This window comes from Gallus gallus, chromosome 2 (assembly GCF_016699485.2).
Source record: "Gallus gallus isolate bGalGal1 chromosome 2, bGalGal1.mat.broiler.GRCg7b, whole genome shotgun sequence".
Taxonomy (NCBI): domain Eukaryota; kingdom Metazoa; phylum Chordata; class Aves; order Galliformes; family Phasianidae; genus Gallus; species Gallus gallus.
The window spans coordinates 51713855-51737370 of NC_052533.1; the positions used below are offsets into that span (position 1 = coordinate 51713855).

General features: G+C 42.0%; 1 protein-coding gene across 11 annotated transcripts in view; it reads left to right on the top strand.

The window, feature by feature from the left end:
- VOPP1 (vesicular, overexpressed in cancer, prosurvival protein 1) overlaps positions 1 to 23516 on the top strand; it is a 94198-nt gene that overhangs the window by 64678 nt on the left and 6004 nt on the right. For 6 of the 11 annotated variants that reach the window (XM_046938357.1, XM_046938358.1, XM_040692554.1 and 3 more), the window contains 2 exons: positions 3954 to 4012; positions 22780 to 22819. In XM_046938357.1, coding sequence (XP_046794313.1) covers positions 3954 to 4012; positions 22780 to 22819 — 99 coding nt within the window. Of the gene's footprint in view, positions 1 to 3953; positions 4013 to 8823; positions 8885 to 22779; positions 22858 to 23516 lie in introns of those variants that run through there. The other 5 variants (XM_040692589.2, XM_004939605.5, XM_001235487.7 and 2 more) reach the window with 4 other exon arrangements.

Sequence of the window (23516 nt, forward strand, 5' to 3'; positions counted from 1 at the left end):
GGATGATAAGGTTGAATCTCTATGGGTAAGCATCAGGGGGAGGGCCAGCAAGGCTGACATTCTGATGGGGTTCTGTTATAGACCACCTAACCAGAATAAAGAGATAGATGAGGTGTTCTATGAGCAGCTGGCAGAATTTGCGTGATTGCCAGCCCCTGTTCTCATGGCAGACTTCAACTTCCCTGATTTTTGCTGGAAATACAGTACAGCACAGAAGAAGCAGTCTAGGAGGTTTATAGAGTGTGTGGAAGACACATCTGGTAAGAGAGACTACCAGGGGAGTTGCCCTGCTGGACCTGCTGTTCACAAACAGAGATGAGGAGGTTGGGAGCTGTCTTGGACAGAGTGACCACGAAATGCTAGAGTTCTCATTTCTTGGTGAAGTTAGGAGGGGGGGTGCAGCAAAACTGCTGCCTTGGACTTCCAGAGTGTGGATTTTGAACTATTCAGGACTCTGGTAAGGAGGTCCCTTGGGTCCTGAAGGGTAAAAGCATCCAGGAAGGCTGGTTGCTCCTCAAGAAGGAAGTCTTACAGGTGCAAGAGCAGACTATCCCACTGTGCCACAAGATGAGCTGGTGGGGAAGAAGACTGGCATGGATGAACAGGGAGCTTTTCCTGAGGCTCCAGGAGAAAAAGAAAATCTACCTCCTGTAGAAGAAGAGACGGGCAACTTGGGGATAATACAAAGAATTTGTTGGGATATGCAGGGAGAAAATTAGAAAGGCAAAAGCCCAGTTTGAACTGAACTTGGCCTCTGGGGTAAAAGAGAACAAGAAACTTTTTTACAAACATATTAACAGTAAGAGGAGGGCTAAGGAGAATCTCCGTCCTTTACTGGATGTGTTGGGGAACATGACCACTGAGGATAAGGGAAAGACTGTGTTTTCTCAGTGCCTTCTTTACATCTGTCTTTAAAAGTCAGACCAGTTATCCTCGGGGTACTGTGCCCCCTGATCTGGATGTCTCAGATGGGGAGTAGAATAAACCCCATGCTATTCAGGTGGAAACATTTAGAGACCTATTGCTCCACCTGGACTGCCACAAGTCCATGGGGCCAGACGGGATTCGCCCAAGGGTGCTGAGGGAGCTGGCAGAGGTGATTGCCAAGCTGCTTTCCACCATCAATCAGCGTTCCTGGTAACCAGAGAGGTCCCAGAGGATTGGAGGCATCCTGGCTTGTATCGGAAATAGTGTTGCCAGCAGGAGCAAGGAAGTCATTGTCCCTCTGTACTCAGCACTGGTGAGGCTGCACCTTGAGTACTGTGTTTAGTTTTGGGGCCCTCACTATAAGAAAGACATTGAGGCTCTGAAGCATGTTCAGAGAAGGTCAACAAAGCTGGTGAGAGGTCTGGAGCACAAGTCTTATGAGGAGTGGCTGAAGGAGCTGTGATTGTTTAGACTGGAGAAGAGGAGGCTCAGGGGAGACCTTAACGCTCTCTACAACTACCTGAAAGGAGATTGTGGTGAGGTGGGGGTCAGCCTCTTCACTCATATAACTAGCAATAGGACTAGAGAGAATGGCCTGAAGTTGTTCCAGGGGAGATTCAGGTTGGAAGTTAGGAAATTTCTCTGAAAGAGTGGTCAGGCGCTGGAATGAGCTGCCCAGGGAGATGGTGGAGCTACCGTCCCTGAAGATGTGGAAGAAATGTTTAGATGTTGTACTGCAGGACATTATTTAGTAGGAAATATTGGTGATAGGTGAACAGTTGGACTGGATGATCTTACAGTTCTCTTCCAAACTTGGTGATTCTGTGATTCTATGAAATTTGAAGATAGCTCTCTGAACACCAGCATCTCCAGCAGAAGCCATGGAACCCTTCTACAAATCCCCCACATTCACTGCAGCATAGATTTGAGAAGGGAATGAGGCTCTCTCCTAAGGAAAGAGTTCTAGTTCTTCCATCAGAACCAAAAGGTGTGCTTCTTGGAGCTGGTGGGTGCCTGTCATAGGATTAGTGTTCAGACCTGATCATATGCATCAGAATTCTCTTTTCCTGCTCCCCTCCTCTGTACTAGTCTTAACAATTTAATCTATAGCAGTTTGTCTTTAGGGGCTGTAGTTGATCCATCTGTGATTAAGCTCATCAAATGCTCATTAAATAGACTGTAGCCTTTCTTATTCATGAGGAGTAAGAATCAGAGATTTAAAACCATTTTGTCTTAACTGGATTCACTTAGTATTCTGGGATTCAGGGAGGCTAGTAAACTTACATGAGCTATTATCTAAAAGTGAGCTGCCAAGTGAATGTGAAAGACGACTGCTGATGTGCAAGTGCTCTCTGACCTTGGGTGTCAGGTGTGAGCAGCGTGGAGAATTACTGTTAAAATCCCAGGAGATATTTCTTGCTGCTCTGTGGAGGTGTCCCAGAATCCCAGTCTATATGTGATCAGATAATGCAGTTTGTGGTGGAGCTTCTGGAACTATATGTGCAAGGGAGGCACCATTTTATGCTAGCACTGTCAGCAGGATATTCAGAAGTATTCTGTGCCTTGTATATGTAGTTTGGGCTTGACATCTGTTTTTCTTTTTTAAGTGTAACTATTGTTCTGACCTTGAAGAGGAAAGGGACCTGGGGGTGTTGGTTGATGCTCAGCAGAATGTGAGCCAGCAGTGTGCCCAGGTGGCCAAGAGGGCCACTGCCATCCTGGCCTGCATTAGAAATAGTGTGGCCAGCAGGAGCAGGGAGGTAATCATCCCCTTGTACTCAGCACTGGTGAGGCTGCACCTTGAGTATTGTGTTCAGTTTTGGGCCCCTCACTACAAGAAAGACATTGAGGCCCTGGAGCCAGAGAAAGGCAACAAGACTGGTGAGGGGTCTGGAGCACAAATCTTATGAGGAGCGGCTGAGGGAACTGGGATTGTTTAGTCTGGAGAAGAAGAAGCTCAGAGGAGACCTTATTGCACTCTACAATTTCCTGAAGGGAGGTTGAGATGAGGAGGGGTTTGGCCTCTTCTCCCAGGCAACAAACAGGACCCAAGGAAATGGCCACAGATTGTAGCAGAGGAGGTTTAGATTAGACATAAGGAAAAACTTTTTCTCTCAGGCAGTGGTCAGGCTCTGGAATGGCCTGCCCAGGGAGGTGGTGGAGATGCCGTCTCTGGCAGCATTCAAGAGGCATCTGAATAAGGAGCTCTGAGATATGATTTAGTGGCTTGTGGTAGCAATGGTAATGGGAGGATGATTGGACTAGATGATCTTGTAGGTCCTTTCCAACCATGTGATTCTATGATTCTATGATTCTTAGCTGCTGTCTGTACTCCAGCAGTGCCTGTAGTGATATGCATTTCTCACACCGCCTGCATCACCATCCTCTCCCCCCTGAGAAAATGCCTGTCACCATCCCTTAGCAAGGATATGCTGACAATTTGCAAAAGACATCAATGCTCCTGGACTGCAGAAAGCAGTTTCCTTTCCCAAGTTATTTAATGAACACTTGAAACATTCCCAAGATGTTGGAAGATGAAGTGGGATCTCTGTTTTGTTCCTTTCCAAGCTTGGCTCCACATGTAGAGAATTCCATGAAGATGGATAATTTCCTGCAATTCACTGTGCAATCTTATGCCTTGCATCTTCAAACGCAACATATGATGGAAATCTCTTAAGTGACTACAGCCACAGTGAGATCTTAAATTCTCCATATTCTTTTAAGACACCACTTTTACCAGGCAATGCATGCAATGCACAGAATCTATTAACTGTAGTCATGAATCATGTTAACCTTTGAGGCCCCATAGACAAAGCCCACTGTGAAGGATTTGAACCTGAATAGGGCATGTCACAGTTCAGATTATCTGAGTTCCCAGTTATATGCTTTCGGATTGTGAATTCTTTGGGAAAAGACACCTTTTCTAATTACTCAAAATAACAGTATTTATAAACACTCAGTGTTTGTGTTTATAACTGCACTTTGTTCTGTGTAAACATTAATAAGGTGTTTTTCTTTCTTTGTAGTGTACAGAGGCCAAAAAGCACTGCTGGTACTTTGAAGGGTTATATCCTACGTATTATATGTAAGTAGTCATCACTTTCCTTTTTGTGTTTTCTAGTGAACAAGAGGTAACTAGATTCTTTCAGCTCTTAGAATGTTATTCTTTCATGGATTATACCTTTTCCATAACTTCTTTGAGACCTTTTCCCTATCTAATTTAAAAGTGAATGTGCAAGAAATTTTATTTCCCCACTTTCCCCATCTATTCTTATCTATTCTGCCCCTCCCCCCCCAATATTAAAAAAAGAAAAAAAGTATACACTCATTTCCATGCATTCAGATGATCTTTCCAGTTGGAAACAAAATGTTGGATATTAAACAGCTCTCTTTTCAGAATGATAAAAGGAAACATAAGTGGAGTTGTGTGACGAGTTCTCTCTTTGTTTTGAACAAGGGAAGGTGATCAAGCAGCATACCAAGAGTAGCTTTGTCCCTGTGGTAATACTGTTGCTTAATTTAGGGGTTTGAGATGATTTATTATCTATGGCATAACTACCATTCTGATGGGTGGCATCTATATTCGCATCAGGTTTGGGTGTTAACCAAATGCTAATGGTAGGTGCATGATGGAGGATCCTTCTAAATTGCAGTTTTTTGTTTTAAATTGCTCACAGCAACAATAAAGAGGAGGACAAAATGTATGAGTGGGCGATTATTGTTCCTGTGTATTTGGGAGCAGAAAAGAGATGAATGCACTAGACTTTGGGTTATGTAATGTTATAACTGCAAACATCTATTAAACCTAAGTTAAAAAAAAAAAGGGGGGGGGGGGGTGGGGAGTAGGTAGCAGCAACAGGTCATTGCTACCTGAGCAAACTCTTCCCCGCTCACAGGTAGGAAATTACTGTAATCCTGATGCTCCCCAGGAACCTTCCTCCTTTTTCTTCTCCACCTCCATTTCACCTGCCAGAAGCAGGAGAGAAACGCTAGAGACAAAAAGCAGTCAGGAAGCCAGGCAAGAAACAAAGCTCCCTGAAAGATCAAACCACTGTGTGGTTTAATTTTCTGTGATTCTGAATATTAACTGATGAGGAAGTGTTTTTGCCTGCAATTTTTACTGCCTATTTTTCAGGTGACTGAAATTGACTGTTCAATGGATTAGGAATTGGCTGGCTGGATGCAGACGAAGGGATGTGGTTAATGGTTCTGTGTCAGGGTAGAGGCTGGTCACAAGCGGTGTCCCGCAGGGGTTGGTCTTTGTATCGGTACTCTTCATCAGCGATATAGATGATGGCATCAAGTGCACCCTCAGCAAATTAGCGGATGACACCAAGCTGAGCAGTGCAGTCAATACATTGGAGAGAAGGGAAGCCATCCAGAGGGACCTGGACAGGCTGGAGAAGTGGGCCCATGAAAACCCAATGAGGTTCAACAAGGCCAAGTGCAAAGTGTTGCACTTTTGTCGGGGCAATCCCAGGTATTTATACAAACTGGGGGATGATCTCCTTGAGAGCAGCCCTGCGGAGAAGGACTTGATGGTCCTGGTAGATAAGAAGCTGGACATAAGCCATCACTGCGCCCTTGCAGCCTGGAAGGCCAACTGTGTTCTGGGCTGCATTAAAAAAGGAGTGGCCAGCAGGGAGAGGGAGGTGGTTGTGCCCCTCTACTCAGCTCTTGTGAGGCCCCATCTGGAGTACTGCGTCCAGGCCTGGGGTCCCCAGTACAGGAAGGACATGGAGCTCTTGGAACGGGTCCAGAGGAGGGCCACTAAGATGATCAGAGGGCTGGAGCAGCTCTCCTATGAGGAAAGGTTGAAGGAACTGGGCTTGTTTAGCTTGGAGAAGAGAAGGCTCTAGGGAGACCTCATTGTGGCTTTCCAGTACTTGAAGGGAGCATATAAACAGGAGGGGGAACCGTTGTTTACAAGGGTGGATAGTGACAGGACAAGGGGGAATGGTTTTAGACTGGGACAGGTGAGGTTTAGGTTGGATATTAGGAGGAAGTTTTTCACCCAGAAGGTGGTGACACACTGGAACAGGTTGCCCAAGGAGGTTGTGAGGGAGGTTGTGAGGGGAGGGTCCCCATCCCTGGAGGCATTCAAGGCCAGGCTGGATGTGGTTCTGGGCAGCCTGGTCTAGTGGTTGGCGACCCTGCACATAGCAGGGGGGTTGAAACTCGATGATCATTGTGGTCTTTTTCAATCCAGGGCATTCTATGATTCTAAATGTTAAGAATGTTTTAGAATGGCCCATACTGTATATATAAAATGTTTCTGCATAAATGGTTGGCTAGAATTATTTTCTTTGCATTCTAATAACAGCAGGACTTTGGTTCCACCTACATTTTATTTTGTTGCAATGTGGGGAAGAAGCTGAGATGTTATGAATATCCCCCTGTAACTTGACATTCAGGAGTTCATTATTCATCTTCACCTTGGTGTTCTGCTTACATTGCTGCCCATGTATTTTTGCAGTCAGTGTTTTTTTTCCTTGTTAATACAAAGGGGTAGCTGCTTGGATATTGGTTGTTATGGTTGTTAGCTCAAACTCTTTATGCCACAAGATACTGAGTCCTGTGAAAGCAAGGAGTATAAAGGGGAGGCTCTGCCATAGATCTCTGCAATAGGTCTCTGCAGTAGATCTGATGCACACAAGGTTGCTTCTTAACTGGTTTCCATTTGATTACTAGTTTACTGGGTGGTTTTTAATTTTTTTTTTTTTTTGGTGCACTAATATGGATTACCTTGCTGAAAAACAGCGTTTATTTTCTAGTTCATCAAAGAGGTTAATTGAAATTGCACACAGCTTTGAAGATGGGAAGGAAGAAAGTTGTGAATTAAACAGAGAATCGAGAGAGGGATTATATATGGCTGTTAGAAAGGATTGCATGATTTGAGAGATTTTATTTTGATTTTTAGTGTGGAGAGAAATCTGTTGTATGTTGGCTATGTCAGGCCAATCAAAAGAACACAAACTGTAATTATGTTTTTTGTGATAGTTACTACATGTTGGGAAATTTGTTTTGCTCAGATAGGCTTGCTCAATTATCTTAATCCCCAAAAGAGCCAGAGGAGAGTCTTTAGCTTTCTTTATTCAAATAGAGAGTCTACTGGGGGCATTTCTCTGTAGGCATGACTCTCAACCCATCAGAGGTTGCAGCCTCTTTTTTATCCCCTCTTCCTGACCACACTGTTCTTTCTCCTTTCTTCATTGGCTGAAGTACTTGGAGGTTACAGACTCCCTATTCCCCCTTGTATGTGACCACCCCGTGTATCATACATCGCATGTGCAATTAACTTTACACCACCCATGGCAGGGAAGTTAACTGGCCTATTAAGCCTGTGCAGTAAGTTTAAAATTCCTACGTTCAGATTATCGATGGACCATTGTAACTGAAGCCTTATTTGGTGAGAGTTTACAGACATCAAACAGAGAGGAATTTTCAAGTCTGTGCGCAACATGTCTGCATGGACAAGTTTGCAAGCCTCTTCTATCTCACTACAGCACCATGTTTTCCAAGGTATTACATAAATGTGTGACACTGTCCAGTCAGCTGGACGGTGTAAGTAAATGGAAAAAGGAAGGGGAAAATGGTGGGATGAGTGTGGTCAGTGGTTATTGTGATGGTGATGAGCACCTTATTAATGCCATTATTATTATTGTGATTATGAGTTGAAGTGAGGAAGAAGAAACAGTAAAGAAAGGCAGTGAGGATTTGGGGATCATAAAGCTCAGAGGATAGATGAGGGTATTTGGAAGGAGGCAATGAGAAGCTGTTTGAGTGTGTATAAACCCTGTAAGATTAAAAGGGGAGCTTGCACCAAAACTGTACAGAATCAGTGCCTGGAGTTTCCTGATTTGTTACTTCTGCAATTTCATTTCTTGTTGGATAGGATCCCTTGCTGCTTCCTACCTGTGCTGTCTTTTCATGTCTGTATCGTGAAGGAGATACACAACACCAATCTTAGTGTCCTAGGATAGTGCCCCATTGCTTTGGCATTTGTTTGACCCTTGACTGAGTTAAGTCAACTCACTCATGCCACAGAAACTGGAATTTTATCAACGATCATAAACGTCTAAAGTCCTGGTGAGGCCAGACTCTTTTCAGTGGAGCACAGTGACAGTACAAGGGAAGCACATACTGGAACACACAAAAGTTCCATATGAGCATGAGAAAGAACTTGTTTACTTTGAGTGTGGCAGAGCACTAGAACAAGCTACCCAGACAGGTTGTGGAGTTTCCTTCTCTGGAGATTCATAACCAACCTGGGCACTTACTTGTGTAACCTACTATAGGGAGCCTACTTTAGCAGGGGGATTTGAACAAGATGATCTCCAGAGGCGCCTTCTTACCCCAGTGATTCTGTGATGTTTCTCTCATTTTCTAAACTTTTCTATGTTTTCTGTGTGAATCTGTTAGCTTAAGATATAGCTTATTTCAGAGTGGTAACCATCATGAAAGCTTGTAAGGATTTTTAGAGATGCACTGCTGTTTGGCTGTTGATAAAGTGAATTTCCAAGAGAACTCTTAATTTACTTCTCTAACCAAACCAACTGCTTGCCTGAGTCATGAGATATTGTCACTCGGTTACTTTTCTTTTACTTTAGCAAAATATTTATAAGACCAGGAAAAATAAGTCCACAACTGTGCTGAAAGAATTAGATCATACTTCTACTTGTTTGGATGCACTGAAGGCAATTCAGAATTGAAGCTGTGTTATCGTTTTATGATTTTTTGTTGTTGGTATTTCACATCATAACATCATGTAGTGCACTGGAAGTTAAAGAGTTAATGCTCCAGTTCCGGGCACTTGTCCGGAAGAGAAGAACTACATACCCCAGAAGACTTTGTGTTCAGGCAGAGATACAACCCCTGGCAAGGTCACAAGACCTTCCCTTTTTCAGCTCGCCTCCCTGCTGCTTGACCCAACCACATGCATCGCCTCAGCACTAGTGTAAGGCCTACAGCTTTCAGATACTCTCTCATTATATTTGATTTATTAGCTCCAATTCTAATTATATTGTATTATATTGTATTATTGTGTGTTATCTTGTATTCTGATACCGTATTTCGTAAATTAGTTTGTTTCTCCTCAGATCATTGCTGCTGTTTTGTTTTGGGGCCCATTTCTCTACCCTTTTTCCCTTATCTCTTTTCCTGGGCCATGGATCTGCGGATCCCTCTGCTGGGCTTAACTGGGAACTGGGCTTAACCAGCCCATAAACTGTTGACAAGCTGTTTGGGCAGGCCTGTATGTGATTTTTCATAAGGATCATCATCCTGCCCTCACTTAAATAAACTAAGTTGGTCTTGCTCTCGATGTACTTCAAATGCTGATAGTTGGCGGAGAACGCTGTGGAGATACTTCTCTTGACGCAACAATTAATGACATAGAGCATAGCATAGTAAATGCATTAGACTGCAGAACCTCCTTCTCTTTTTACAGATGCCAGCAACATTTAAGATACACTAATTGGCTTTTTCACTTCTGAATCAGGAATGAATAGTAGAAGTCAGGCTGCCTTACATTTTACTGATGAGTAGTTTCATTGTAATGATTGTGAATGTACACAAATATACCCTATGTATTGAAGGGTGAAGTATGTTCCAGATAGGACTGACCATTTCCACAGGTCTTCGCTGTTTATTTTTCCTCCTGTTGTTAGCTACCTTTGCATCTGAGCATTTAACAAAGTGATAAATTCCAGATGCTAGGCCCTGCATTCCTCTAAACCTTTCTAGACTTGGTGGCATTTTAATAAAGCAGCACAAATGTTTCTGAGTGTAAGCACATGTCCAGAGATATGGAAATACCATGGGTAATGTTTCTGGATCAGTGAGGTAGTCACATGCAGTAAGGGGTCTGGGTAACTTGAAGAAAAGAATTTTGGTATTATCCAGTATAGTTTTAAGATTATTTCAAATCATCCTGTTGAATAATGGTGTGTTGAGGTTCTTAATGTGTGATATGCTAAGAGAAGTAGTCAGGAAAAGAGGGGAAGGTTCTCAGGATATTTCCTGTCCAACCTCCTGCTCAGAACAGGTCAGACTGGGTTACTCAGGGCTTTATCCAGTTGGGTCTTGGAAAAACTACAAGGGAAGAGATGGCACAATCTCTCTGGACAGTATGCTCTGCTGTCTGACTGTCCTCATGGTAGATACATCTTTTTGCTGCATATCAAGTCAGAACCTCCTTTGTTTCAGTTTACGTCTGTTGTCCCATGCTGCACCACCAGGAAGAACCTGACTCCATCTTCTCAGTAACCTCCTGTGTCCTGGCAGGCTGCTCTTGGGTCCCTTTGAAGCCATTTTTTTTCCTAGATTGAACAAGCTCAAGTTCCTCAGCCTCCTCACAGAGCAGGTGAGGTCTCTGAGCCTCTTTGTGGCCCTCTGCTAAGCTTACCGCAGTTGATAGTCAGTCTTTTTACCGGGGCTGAAAAATCAAATATATTATTTTAGATATGGTCCAGCAAGTGCTTGGTGAAAGATGATAATTACTTTGCTTGATTAACTTGCTAGGCCTCTGTTTGCCTTTATTGCTGCCATGGTACACTGCTGGCTTGTGTTTAGCTTGATATTGAGTGTGACCCCAAGGGCCTTTCCAGCAGAGCTGTTCCATACAAAATGTTTGTCCTTCCCACAGGCAAAGCTTTTGCATTTGTCTTTTTTTTTTTTTTATGAGGTTCCTCTCAGGCTGTTGAGCTCACTAGCTGATCTTCCCCACCTTTAGTATTATCTCGTGAACTTGGTGAGTGTACCTTAGTTCCACTGACATGCCCATCAACAGAACTTTAGATCTCTGCAGTACTGCTAGTGGTTTTTCATACTCTCTGGGGAGAGTGTGACCTATAGACCACTGTCCTTTGAGTCCTGCTGTCCTACTAGCTGTTTAGGGTTTTTTTTAATTCGTCCGGATCTCTGACTTGTCCAGAGGCCCTCAGTCTGAACAGGAGTGATTTACTGTAGTAAATTCATACCAACTGTTCTTAGTCCCTTTCTTCTTCATATGCCCATAAATGCGTCTCAGGAGAACTTGGTCTTTGATTTTTTTAAATTATTATTATTTTGCCAGCAGCTGACGTAAGTATGATTGGCTTAGGGATCTCCAGATTATCCTTTTGACCTAATTTAAAGATGGGCAAAAATTTGCATTTTTCCAGTGTCTGGGGATCTCCCGCAGTCTCTGACTTTTTAGAGATGCTAAAAAGTGTTACGACATTGGCCAGCTCTCTCTATCTGTATCTTTGGGTGAAGCTTCTCTAGTCCTATGGACTTGTATGTCTATGTAAGTAACCTGTGACATGATCCTCATCAGCTTCTGGTAATTCATCACCTCCAACACTACCTGTAGCCACAGAGGCTTGAGAGATATTGCTAATGAGCAGTGAGTTGAAAAATGCATTGAATACTTCAGCCTTATCTGCTTCTGCTGTGACTAAATCACTCAGCAAGAACAGAGGGTCTGTGTTTCCTTTCAGCTTTTTCTTCCACTGCTAGTGTAGGGGTGGAAGCTCTTGCTGCACTTTGGTGTCCCTTGCAGGTATCAGTTGTAGGGGACCTTTGGCTTTCCTAAAGCCATCCCTATTTGTGCATGTGATGTTTTCTAAACTCCTCCTTTGTAGCCTGTTTCCTTTGTAGCCTTTGTTCCACCTCCTGAGCACTGACTCTTTACACTGAAGCTTAGTCATGCATTCCCTGTATGAGTATGTTTTGGAGGGTTACTACATGAAAGATCTTCATAAAGAAACATGGAACCTTTATTTGGAAGAGAATACTACCATTGATGGGAAGGACAGAAGCAGCATAGAAGAGTGTCATCCTGTAACCTCTTCTAGTTCTTATCTGTTGCTGGACCTGAATTAATGCTAAAGAAATGATCAGACAAGTGCAGTATTTTTAGGCTTAAATGTTTCTGCCATAGAAAATAGCTTACTACATACAGCAGACAGCTGTAAATATGCATATTTATGTTAAATAATGTTTAATTTTCCTTTTGGAAGTAGTATAAGAACTTTAATAAAAATTAAAAAAAAAAAAAAAAGAATGTTCGAACATGAAGAATAGGGAGGTGATTGTCCTCTCTACTCACAGAATCATAGAATCACCAAGGTTGGAAAAGACCCACAGGATCACCCAGTCCAACCAGCTCTTGTGAGGCCCCATCTGGGGTTCTGAGTCCAAGCCTGGGGCCTCCAGCAAAAGAAAGATGCATAGCTCTTTGAACGGATCCAGGGGAGGGCCACTAAGATTATCAGAGGGCTGGAGCACCTCTCCTGTGAAGAAAAGTTGAAGGAACCGGGCTTGTTTAGCTTGGAGAAAAGAAGGCTCCGGGGAGACCTCATTGCGGCCTTCCAGTACTTGAAGGGAGTGTACAAACAGGAGGGGGTACGACTGTTTACATGGGTGAATAATGATAGGTCAACAAGGAATGGTTTTAAACTAAGATAGGAGATTTAGGTTAGATATTAGGAAGAAGTTTTTCACTCAGAGGGTGGTGATGCACTGGAACTGGTTGCCCAAGGAGGTTGTGAATGCCCCATCCCTGGCCATTCTATGATTCTAAGATTCTATGATTCTATGAATATTAGCAAGCATATGTTCTGCAGTGTTTAGGAGCAGGCAGTTCTTGTTATTTTGGAGAATGCGGATTGTATTGTTTTTCCTGTGGCTTTTGAAATGTATCTGTTGTGTATTTCCACTGGTTCCTCTTCCTTCGTTGATTAAATTTTGTTGTATTTGTTACTCGGTCATATTAATTTGGGTTTAGAATGGAAGTCCTTATTTGCTTGCTTGCCAGTCTATAACAATATTTTTATGTTACCAAGAACCTGAAAAATGTTCCAGATAGAAACAGTAGAAAAGATGTCCTCTCTCACTGTAGCCCCAAGAACAGGGAAAACACCACAGTTTAGGTATGGGGATGTTGCACTGTGGGAGTTACTTTCTGTGCTCCACATCCTGCTATGTTTACTGCTTTTAATTAAGTTAGCTTTCCTGATGATAAGCTCTGCTTTCCAATTGCAATTACAGTTGCATAAAATGTCAGCAGCTGTGTGCTTAGGGCAGTAACCTAGTTGTTGATTTTTTCTTCCATTTGATTTGAAACCATCATGGGAAGGAAGAAGGGACCACCTCTGCAGTTTTGTATGATTCCAGGCATCTTGAATGGCTGGCAGAGTATGGAAACAGAGACCTGTATTTGGGCCAGGGTTACCATGTTGAGGTGAACATCTAGGGAAAGGGCCTGTTTGCTTATGTAAGTTCAACTCCAGAATGAAAGTATGTGGTTTATGTATTGAAAGAAGACAGTAATTATCAGACCTACCGTAGTTTTAAACAGGCACAAAACATCACAGCTAGGTTCAATAGACCTATGCCTATGGAGCAGGAAATGCAGTCCTACTCCCTCTTACCTCCACAGTTGTGACTTATGCCTCAGCTTTTCGAAATGTAGCCACTTGCCTTGAATATTCATCAGAGCATGAACTTTTCCATGCTCCAGTTAAGAATCGTAGGGCAAGGCTGAGAAGTAATTTCTTCTGTCTTCCTGTTAGTGGGATGGGAAGGCTTGTAGGTGATTTGAGCTCCAGTGAACTGCATCAAGGATCACTCAACACTGAAGTCACCTTGATGCTTCTAACTGTTTCTGCACAGGGAGACCTTGAATGAAAATTTTGAAAGACTTGATGTACCTAACTAGTACCTAACAAGTACCTAACTACTCATCATTAGTACCCATGTCCTTTTCTGTATTTGGTCCTATGGTGGCCTGATGGAGAAAAAGATTCGCTATACGTAAGTATGTTAAATTTAGGCAAATATCAAATTCTTGGATGCCCACTGCCCTCTACCAGCAGGCTGCTTACAATCTCCCAAAGCTGATTAAGAAATTAGATACAGTAAGGATGTTTGACCATTGGGAGCACTTTGAGATACAGAGAACTAATGTTGTGTTTAATAAGGGGCTTGATGATTAATTAGAAGTCCATATTCCTGCAGGTATGAGAAATTTATACTTTCTCCTCCAGAAAAGTAAGAACTGTCATGATACAGTTTATCTATGTCTTCCTTGTTCTACGCCTTAAATTAGGTTGTATGTCTGCATTGTTGTGCTAAAGAGAGGCCTGCAGCCTATGTTATAAAAAGAAAAAAAGGCCATCTGAGGTGTTGTATATCAATGGATAAAGCACAAAACCACAGACAGAACAAAGAAATTTGCAGGCTGGAAAGACAGGACACTTGCTACCTTTGCAGACAACAACGAGAATTCCTTTGCAGAGTGGCTTTCCCCTTGGGGTCTGAGAAGAGTGAGCTGAGGATACAGTAAGGCACAGGGTAGGTTTTTGGGATGGTTGGTGTGATAGCAGCAGCTGACCAAATACTGCTCATCCGATCAGAGACAGACAGGGTTTTACCATATTCTTCTGAGTTCCTATATGAATGCAGTATTTATAAGCCCTTCACGTAAAGAATGAAAAATAATCCATTATTCAGCTGTTGCCTGCTCTTATTTTTCATATTTGTATGAGAGCCAGGGGTCAAGTATCTTGTCTCATTGTGGAAATCTTAAAAGTGACAAAGGAGACAGAAATCAAGTCTGAACAAATAACCAGTTCTGTCCCTGTTGTTTCTACTCTGTAGAGAAAAAAAAACAAAACTGGAAAGCCCCTTTCCTCCTTTTGGCCACCTTCTTGCTTTACACTGTCTGAAGTAGTTAAAAGCTGGGTAATTTCTGAACTACCAACTGACTAACTGTGTACTAACTATACCTCTCTTGGTTACCAGGAGCAGCATTTTAGTCTCAAGTACAGATGTTCTACCAAGGTCACAGCTGCATTAATCTATGAAGCAGTTGTATTCATTATATATTTATGTAATTATAAGCCAAAATCAGACCCACATTTTACAAGGGACTGTTCTTGCATGCACTTAGAAATTACCTTTCCTATGTATAGGAAAAGAAAGAGAAACACAGGAGTGACTAACCCAAGCAAAATCAATAGCTGTCAGAGAGATAACCAGACTGTTGCGCTTAGCTAGTGAGATAGTGATTTTCAATCTATTTCAATTTCTGGGGCCCAGAATTTCATCAGGAGAGGTGCATACCTTTACATAGCAAATGTGAGTAGTTGCAGTAGGTTTGCTTCTGTGATTTTCTGCAATCCCCTTGAAATTTTTGATTCGCCTAAAAATTAGCCACACACATAAGATGACCATTTAAAAGATCACTCCTAGTCCAAGGTATCTTGTTTGTGGTGTAAATATGTGTAAGCATGCTCAACACAGATGCCTTGGGGTGCTGAGCACCTGAGACTGCAGGTAGCCATGATAGGGTTGTGTCCTTCCTGGAAACTAGGCCACATAAGCAGACACTGCATAGACATGACTACCTCTAAGACTGAGACTAGGAAACAGATGTTGCCTATCACTTTGCTCCACCATCCAAAGACATTGCGTGTGTTGTAGTTCCTTAAGCATTTGAATGAGTACCAATGGAGGGATGTGGCATTTGTATTGTAACATCTTTCTGTTGAGAGATTAAACCACTCACTACTGAAGAGTTACTGAATTAGATACCTGAAACGCTTGGATTGGACTCTTGTCTTTTCAGGAGCGTACTCATCAATTTTCACATTGAGTGGTCTGCTATAGCAAAAAAATGATTCCTTGAGACAACCTTTCCACCCTACTTGTAATGTTAAGCTCCTTCTTTAATGTTAAGCTCCTTGTCTGGTGGTCTTCCCCATATCTTCAGGCAATAATGTAGGTCATTCCTTGTGTAGAAGTACAGGCAGTGGCTTTGTTTTGAAAACTCCTTTTTTATTGAAAGATGGAAATGCAGGTACAGAACTGCATCACAGAATTGCAGGGGTTAGAAGGGACCTCAAGAGGTCATCAAGTTCCTCCCCACCCCTCAAAGCAGGTTCCCTGCAGCAGGTCACACAGGTAGGCATCCAGATGGGTCTTAAGTATCTACAGAGAAGGAACCGCCCCTCCCACCACCTCTCTAGGCAACCTGTTCAGTGCTCTGTCACACTGACAGTGTTTGTATGGAACTCCTTGTGTTCCAGTTTCTGCCTGTTGCCCCTTGTTCTGTTGCTACAGTGAGATGCAATGACGCTTGCTGAGAACACGGAGCAGGAAAAAAAAAAAAAAAAAAGCTTATTCAGGTTTAAGGCTTTGTATTAATACATCCAGAATGGCATTCTCTAGTATGGCCCTAACCACCTCAGGGGTCAGAGCTGCCTCATTTTCTGCCCCACTCTACAAGACATATTAGTTATCCCATTCCCCTTTGTGTGCCCACAGATCCTTTTACTATAGCAGAAAACTTACTCCTACTGAGGAAGCCCTTAACACGCTGACACGTAGCAGCAACACAGCCCTTTCTCACCCCCAGCAAAATGGTGGAGCCAGCCTCCCATCCTTAAATGAATTAATGATGGTGAAATAAACTTGGTAGAAAAATAACTTCCTCTCTTTCAGTTTTTCTGTACACCTTCTGTTGATCCTCATTCCTCTTCCGTCAGGCCTAATTCTAATGTTTATGTCAGCATGGTCCTAATGAGCTCAGTGGCATTATTCCTTAATCTTAGCAGAACCAGGCCTCTAGGCTTCATCAGAATTATATTTGATAGTCACCAGGTGGTGTTAGCTTGCTTTGTTTTTCTTTCTGGTTTCCTTGCTTGATTTTTCTCAGTTCAGCATCACTGTATCCTGCCTGAGTTACAAGACAGGCAACTGAGTTTCAAGCAGATTAAATCTCTCTTAACAACAACAACAACAAGCCAAAAACAAACAAACAAACAAACAAAAACCCAAAACCAACCAACCAAACAAACAAAAAAACCCAACCAACCAACCAACCGATAGATAAATAAATAAATAAATAAAACCTGTTTTTGGTCCTTGAATATATAAACATGAATGCAGATTTCAGGTGTTCACCTTGATCTGTTAACAGTAGCAGAGCTGAGCAGCTTTGTGGGCTCAGCCTTGAGTCTTCTTGGAGGTGACCCAGTCTCAGCAGTTCATCCTTTCCACTTGTGGTTCTCCTTCTGGTGTTTGCTTATACCAGTGTTATGAAGCTTTCTTAGCTTCATCCGATGCTACTAGCCATTTCCCCCAAATCTTTCTCTTCTTAGTTGTCAACGGTTTAAGGGCTGGTCTGGCCCGGTTCCGTGACCAGTGGGGCGGAGGGATTTCGGAAAATCCATGCCTCCAGGAAGGGAAACAGTGGACCCCAAAATAATTAAAAACAGCAGCAATGATCTGAGGAGAAACAAACTAATTTACTAAATATAGTATCGGAATGTAGGATAACACACTATAATACAATATAAATCAAAAGTAATTGAGAGAAAGATTGTCCGAGAGCCAAAGGCCTTATGCTAATACTGAAGCCTTGTGTGCAGTTGGGAGCAGCTGTAGCGAGCTGATCTGGCAGGGAACACAGTGAGACGAGAAGAGGGGTGAGTCAGATGACCTGCGCCCTTATATCTGTTCCCTTGAGCAGGAATGATAACAGTACTCGAAAAGGCTCTTGGGGACCGTGGTTGTTCTTCTCTTCCAGACAGGTACCCAGAACTAAAGCATTTGCTCTTTAACTCCCAGTACACTGCCTGATGTTGTGATGTGGAATACTGATAACCAAAAATCATAAAACCATTACATTAGTTTCAGTCTACTGCTACTCAATCCTTTGTGTAAACTTAATTCTTGGTTCCAGCAAGGGGTTGTAAATGAAGCAGCAATCATTTAAATTATGACTGGCATGCAGCCTTCTTTGGAATTACAGTCAGCCTTGTGTATAGGACACTAGTTGGAAACCACGCAATTTACTGTACCTGAAGATTTTTTTGGTTGTTGTGGGGGTTTTGTGATTATCTTTCATGCTCACTTCCTCTGTCCCTGCATTCTGAGCAAGCTTTCTGCCCGTACATGTAGATTAGTAATTTGTGTTTTGTTTTACTCTTCCAAAAGACATTGCTGGTCAAACATTCCACTGTTTTGTACATATGATGCCAACAGTCTAGAGAGGAAAACTAAGAACATTACAGCCTGCATTTCAAATGAATTATTTTGACGGAGAATACGTTGTCAGACCACTGTGATCATACAGTCCACTGAAGACTGTAATCCTTGCTTACTTTCTTAACTTCTCTAGTTTTCAGCAAGTACCAATCAGGGAATTGTTTTTAGATGCAGTTCTTTCCAACTCTGCTGGGAAGGAACTCATTCATCTGTGTAGAAATGGGTATAAATTGAAAAGAACTTCTAGACCATTTCATTGAGTGGTTGTTATCTGAAGAACACGTAAATACAGGGCTTGTTTTAGGGGCTTGTGTCATACCTTCACATGAAAATTCATGCTTTGTGTGTCCATTAAGAAAAGCATTTGGCTTTGTAGTTTAAGTGCAAATCCATGTAAAAAGATTGTTGCTGTGATCTAGCAGAGTGTAACTTTGATTTCTGACACAGCAGTTCTTTGATGTGCTGGCAATACCAGTAATTAGTCATGGAAATGCATAAATTTCACTCCACTGAATTATGAATGAAAAAATGTACCCTCTAAATCATAAATCACTGGGAGGGCCATTTTAAAAAGAGAGAATGTATGCTTTCCAAGTTTCAGATTAGCAAAGCAACTAGTGGATCATGCCTCATCCTACATCATGGATTAAATTTTGATCAGTGAGACAAGCATTGACCTAGGGAAAGGAAGATCTCATGATCATCGTTTATGTGTGAAAGAAGGAAATTGGCTTTAGAGTCTTCTGTAGGAGATGAGCACAGGCCAGTCCAGATTGATTCTAAAGCTCCTTCTTCCGGAACACAGTTCTCTTGAAACTGGCATGTCCAGTTTAGGAAAGACAAAACCTAAAATACAAACCTGACAAGCAGCTTTTTCTTTCTCTCCTTCTTTCTCTCTTTCTCTCTTTCTCTCTTTCTCTCTTTCTCTCTTTCTTTCTTTCTTTCTTTCTTTCTTTCTTTCTTTCTTTCTTTCTTTCTTTCTTTCTTTCTTTCTTTCTTTCTTTCTTTCTTTCTTTCCTTCTTTCCTTCTTTCCTTCTTTCTTTCCTTCTTTCCTTCTTTCTTTCCTTCTTTCCTTCTTTCCTTCCTTCCTTCCTTCCTTCCTTCCTTCCTTCCTTCCTTCCTTCCTTCCTTCCTTCCTTCCTTCCTTCCTTCCTTCCTTCCTTCCTTCCTTCCGAGAGAAAGTTTTAATCCCATATGTGAGGCAGACAGATGGGCCAGGGAGCTGAGTAGGATACTATCAAGATTGCTGGGTGGAAGGCACGCCAGCACTGTGCACAACCCGTTCCTCCCGTTAGGAAGAGCCAAAGTACAAAGATAATAATTTGAAGAAAATGCCTATCAGTTCAGTAAATATAGATGTGCCTGCTTCATTGTCTTTTTCTGAGCTAGGGTCTTAATTTTTCTGGGATTTGCTTCTGGCGGCAAGCGGTAGAACATCAGAAGATTGATTATGCTTAAGCATGTAAGTTGCTCTATTAATAAACTGATTTTATTGTCTTTTGCCTGCAAATTATAATGTCTTTTATAAGTAAGTTAATTTTGTTGTAATTTAGGATCAGTGTTGGTAGAATCTGTGTTGTCTTTTTCATAGCACGTTGAATTAGGAACAGAAGAGAAGCAGAGCTCTCAAGCAGTGCCAGAACAGCAGTATCAGCAAATGGCCATTTGTTGTTCAGTCTGCTTGGGCAGCTGCTCTGAAGTAGTGGCAAATACTACAGCCAGCACACTGGGATCATGGTATCACACTTGATTCCAGACTCCTACATACATGTTTTCTTACCCACAGCCACAAAAAGTCAAGCATTTGTTTGGTTTTATCGGTAAAAAGTGGAAGTTTTACTTGTGTCAGATCTCAAAGGGATTTCCCTTGAGTCATGATGATGGTTTAACTTCAGAGATCTACCCAGGGTTTGCAATGGCTTGACTCAGTCACCATGCAAAGCTTATTGTCTATGGTAAAATGGGAGTTTCTCTAAGCATAGCTGCAGGGAGAGACTGTTCAATTTTTCTATTTCATTTTTAGCCTTTTGAAAGTGCACTCATCTTTGTAGGAGACAGAACTTCTTGATGGTCTGCTTGTTTGCCATTCAGTGGTCTCAAGAGCTTCATAAACATTCAGCAATTGAGACTTTATGTCTTCCAGCTGGTACTTTTCTTTTGCAGGAAGAAAAGTTATGGCAACACAACTTTAAAAAAGACTTTAAAAAATAGAATAAAATTAAAAAAAAAAAAAAGTAAATTCAGGTATTACACTGAATCAGACAGATGCTTTTTTTTTTTTTTTTTTTTTTTTTTTTAAATTTTGGTTATTGGTATGACCATAATTACAGATCTTAAAATAGCCTTTTCCCATCCCTTCTTGCTCTAGGGAAAACATGCAAAGTAAGCAAGGTAAGGATGGTAAGGATCAGGGAGGAATGTGTATAGTCCTGGGAGACTCTGGATTTTAGTTGGAGACCAATAAAGCCAGGCTCTTGGGGCTTAGATTTGGGGCTTTCAAGTTGTACACTACAGCATCCACTTGCTCCCTGTTCCACTTGCATGCACCCTGCACATGGAGGCACAGCTACAGAATACTCACATCCCCAGATCCTTCTGTTTTCTGGCCTCAGTTGCCTCAAGAAAGGTTGCAAGAAGGTACTCCCTTGGTGATGCTGGGAAACTCACTCCCTGTCTTTCACAAGTCTGAGCACGAATTGCTCTTTTAAAATTTATAGCAACAAGAATTGATGAGAAGCATTTTTATTTACTAGCACACTTGGCCCACAGAATAGGCCTCCAGCTCCTTCCTGCTGGATTTACAGCCTCTTATTTTCTTTCTGCTTTTCTGACACATGCTGCATCAGCATAGCAATTTGGTAAGCAACCTGGTCCTGTAAATGTATTTAAGACTAGTCTTGAAAGCTCCTCTTGGGTTGATCCACTTGAGGGGAAGTGTGGAGAAGTGCTTAATTTCTTGTTTCTGATCAGACTTAAATGCTGACTTGGTAAGTCTTGCTGGTAGTTCTGTGATATTTTAGCTGCTGTTAGGATTGAAGCAAGCTTTAAAGAAGAGACAATGGACACTGGAGAGTGTTCAGGTTCAGCAAAGTGGGTATTTTCTCTTCTGGCTTTGGCAGCTAGTTGTGCTCACATCCCAAACAGTGTGTCTGAGTACACAAGCAGACCTTGGCATGCTGACCGGAGTATCAGATCCTTGGGTTTACTACCAGAAATCCTGTCTGCTTGTCACTGGAAGAGTGCACACTTCTTCCCCTTGCAAAATGATGATTATGTGTTCACAGCGCATCTTCCCCATTGCAGGCTGAAGCCTGTGTGACTTGATGAATATTGTGAGTGGAGGCACATTGAGCCTCCACATGTAATTAGTACATGTTTACATGATCAATACAATTAGCCCATTGATTTTTATTTTTTAGCTTTGCTTACAAATATGGGAGCACAATTGTCTAGTTGAGCAACTTATCTGAAGCCAGATGTTTACTTAACATACAAAACATACAGAAATAAACACTGTTAAAAAGATTGATCTAGTTGTGATACCCACCTCTTTCCTTTTGGTGTGTGATTTGCTGATCTGAATATTTTCACCTAAGTCTGTCATATATCATGGTTTCTGCATTACCTTTGTCCTTTATACTGCTGCACATGCAGCATGTTTCCTTGGTGTAGAAATGGCACTTTCTTTAGAAATTGTTCAGAGGTTGCAGTTAACCCATGTGCTGGCTTTGGTGGAATGAAGCTGTACCTTGTGCTTGCTGTAAGATTGGTGCTACAATGTTTTTAAAGTTGTTCCATTCCCCATGAAATACTATTTCCCAATGCAGTGTTGTAGGAAAGCCTACTGAAGTAATGTGGGTTGATGGCAGTTGCTGTTTGCTGCAACTTCTGGAAAGCAAAAATTGTCTTTAAAATTGTCTGTAATGGTACATTTGAAGTTTTTCTGCACTTGGTGTTTTCTGTGTTGGGAAGCTGCCATGTTGTGGAGAATGAGGGATCTGGCAGTTTTGACCTTGCAATTCTTGTCTCTTGCAGTGAATAAAACCCCAAATGGTTCATGTTTGATGTCTGCAGCACTTATCCTTGTAGTTTGTCCTGTTACATGCAATTAAATGCTAAATTCAGTCATTTTGAGTTGGTTTTAAAAGAAGTGTGTGGAAAGGCAGTTTCAGTAACAGGTACGAAGCTTCTGAATTGTGGCCATATTTGTGTACGCGTGAATCACAACCTTATCCAGTTGGCCAAACATAGTTTGCTTCTACTCAGTTCAGTTTGACCTTGTTCCGAATGGTAGCTCTGGGATATGACACAGGTTGACAGACTCAGCAAGTGAGTGTATGAAAATTGAGATGTAAGGACCATGGTACAGGTTTAAGTGCAAAGTGATAGCTGAATCTGATTCTTTCTTGTTCCTACAACTTCCTAGACCAGTAGCAGCTCCAGGGACACATTAACAGGGTGCATGCAGTTTGTGTGCGTCAGAGTAGATCAGACTGGGGTTAGATGTTGGCTCCTTCACAGCCCTAAATAAGCAGTTGTGCCTGTCCTGAGGAAGAGCACGGTTGTGCTCTGTGCCAGCAGGCAGAAGCTGCAGACTTTGCCTTCCATGCTCAGGGCAGGGTTGCAAATAAAGCCTCAGGGGCTGGGCTGGCAGTATCTGTGTTGTAGACTCCTGTGCATGTAGACTCTGTAGTATCAATTTAAAACAACTGAATTTGCTGGAAATGTTATTTGAGTTTATATTCCCTTCCCTACTCTGATGTTGTTCATTCTACTGTGAGCAATAACCACCTTCTCTCTCTATTCCTGTACAGATGTCGCTCCTATGAGGACTGCTGTGGATCAAGATGCTGTGTAAGAGCCCTCTCTATCCAGCGACTATGGTATTTTTGGTAGGCCACAAATAAATCCAGATTTTAATGTTTCCAATGTCCTGTTCTTGTCTTGCTTGTTGGACTAGAATCAGGGTATCACCAGCCCTAGTGATTTAAAGTAAAATAGATACAAGTATGCAGTAATGTGTACGCACAAATGGAAAGTACTCCTTTTTCAATTATAAAATCCTCATGATTTTATAATACCTTAAACATAAAAAAGAAGTAATTATCTGAGAAGTAGTGAAAAAACAGTGGAAAAGAAGGATACTTGTTTCAGGTTGGCTGTTCCCATTTCTGATTCCTGTTGGTCTGTACAGGCAGTGGTCTCACATTTACCCTTACACCCATCCCAGCTACTACAAGATGGCAGTATTTGTCCATTTTGTTGGGCACTAAATTTAAAAATTTTTAAAGAAGATTGTATAAGGAGAATTGTACATTCATACAGTGTTTAAGACAGTCTCCATGCTTCATGTCTTGAACATGTCATGACAGTTCTCTGCTTCGTGAATTGAGGCTTCAGTTAAAATGAGGATGTCACTGGAGATGACATGGGAGAAGAAAGCAGAAAAGTTTGAGCTTGTGAAACCAACAACTCAGTAATCTGGATAAACCTTAAACTAATCACTTTTATATGCATAATGAAAAAATAAGGTAAATTCTTTTAGAGAGGA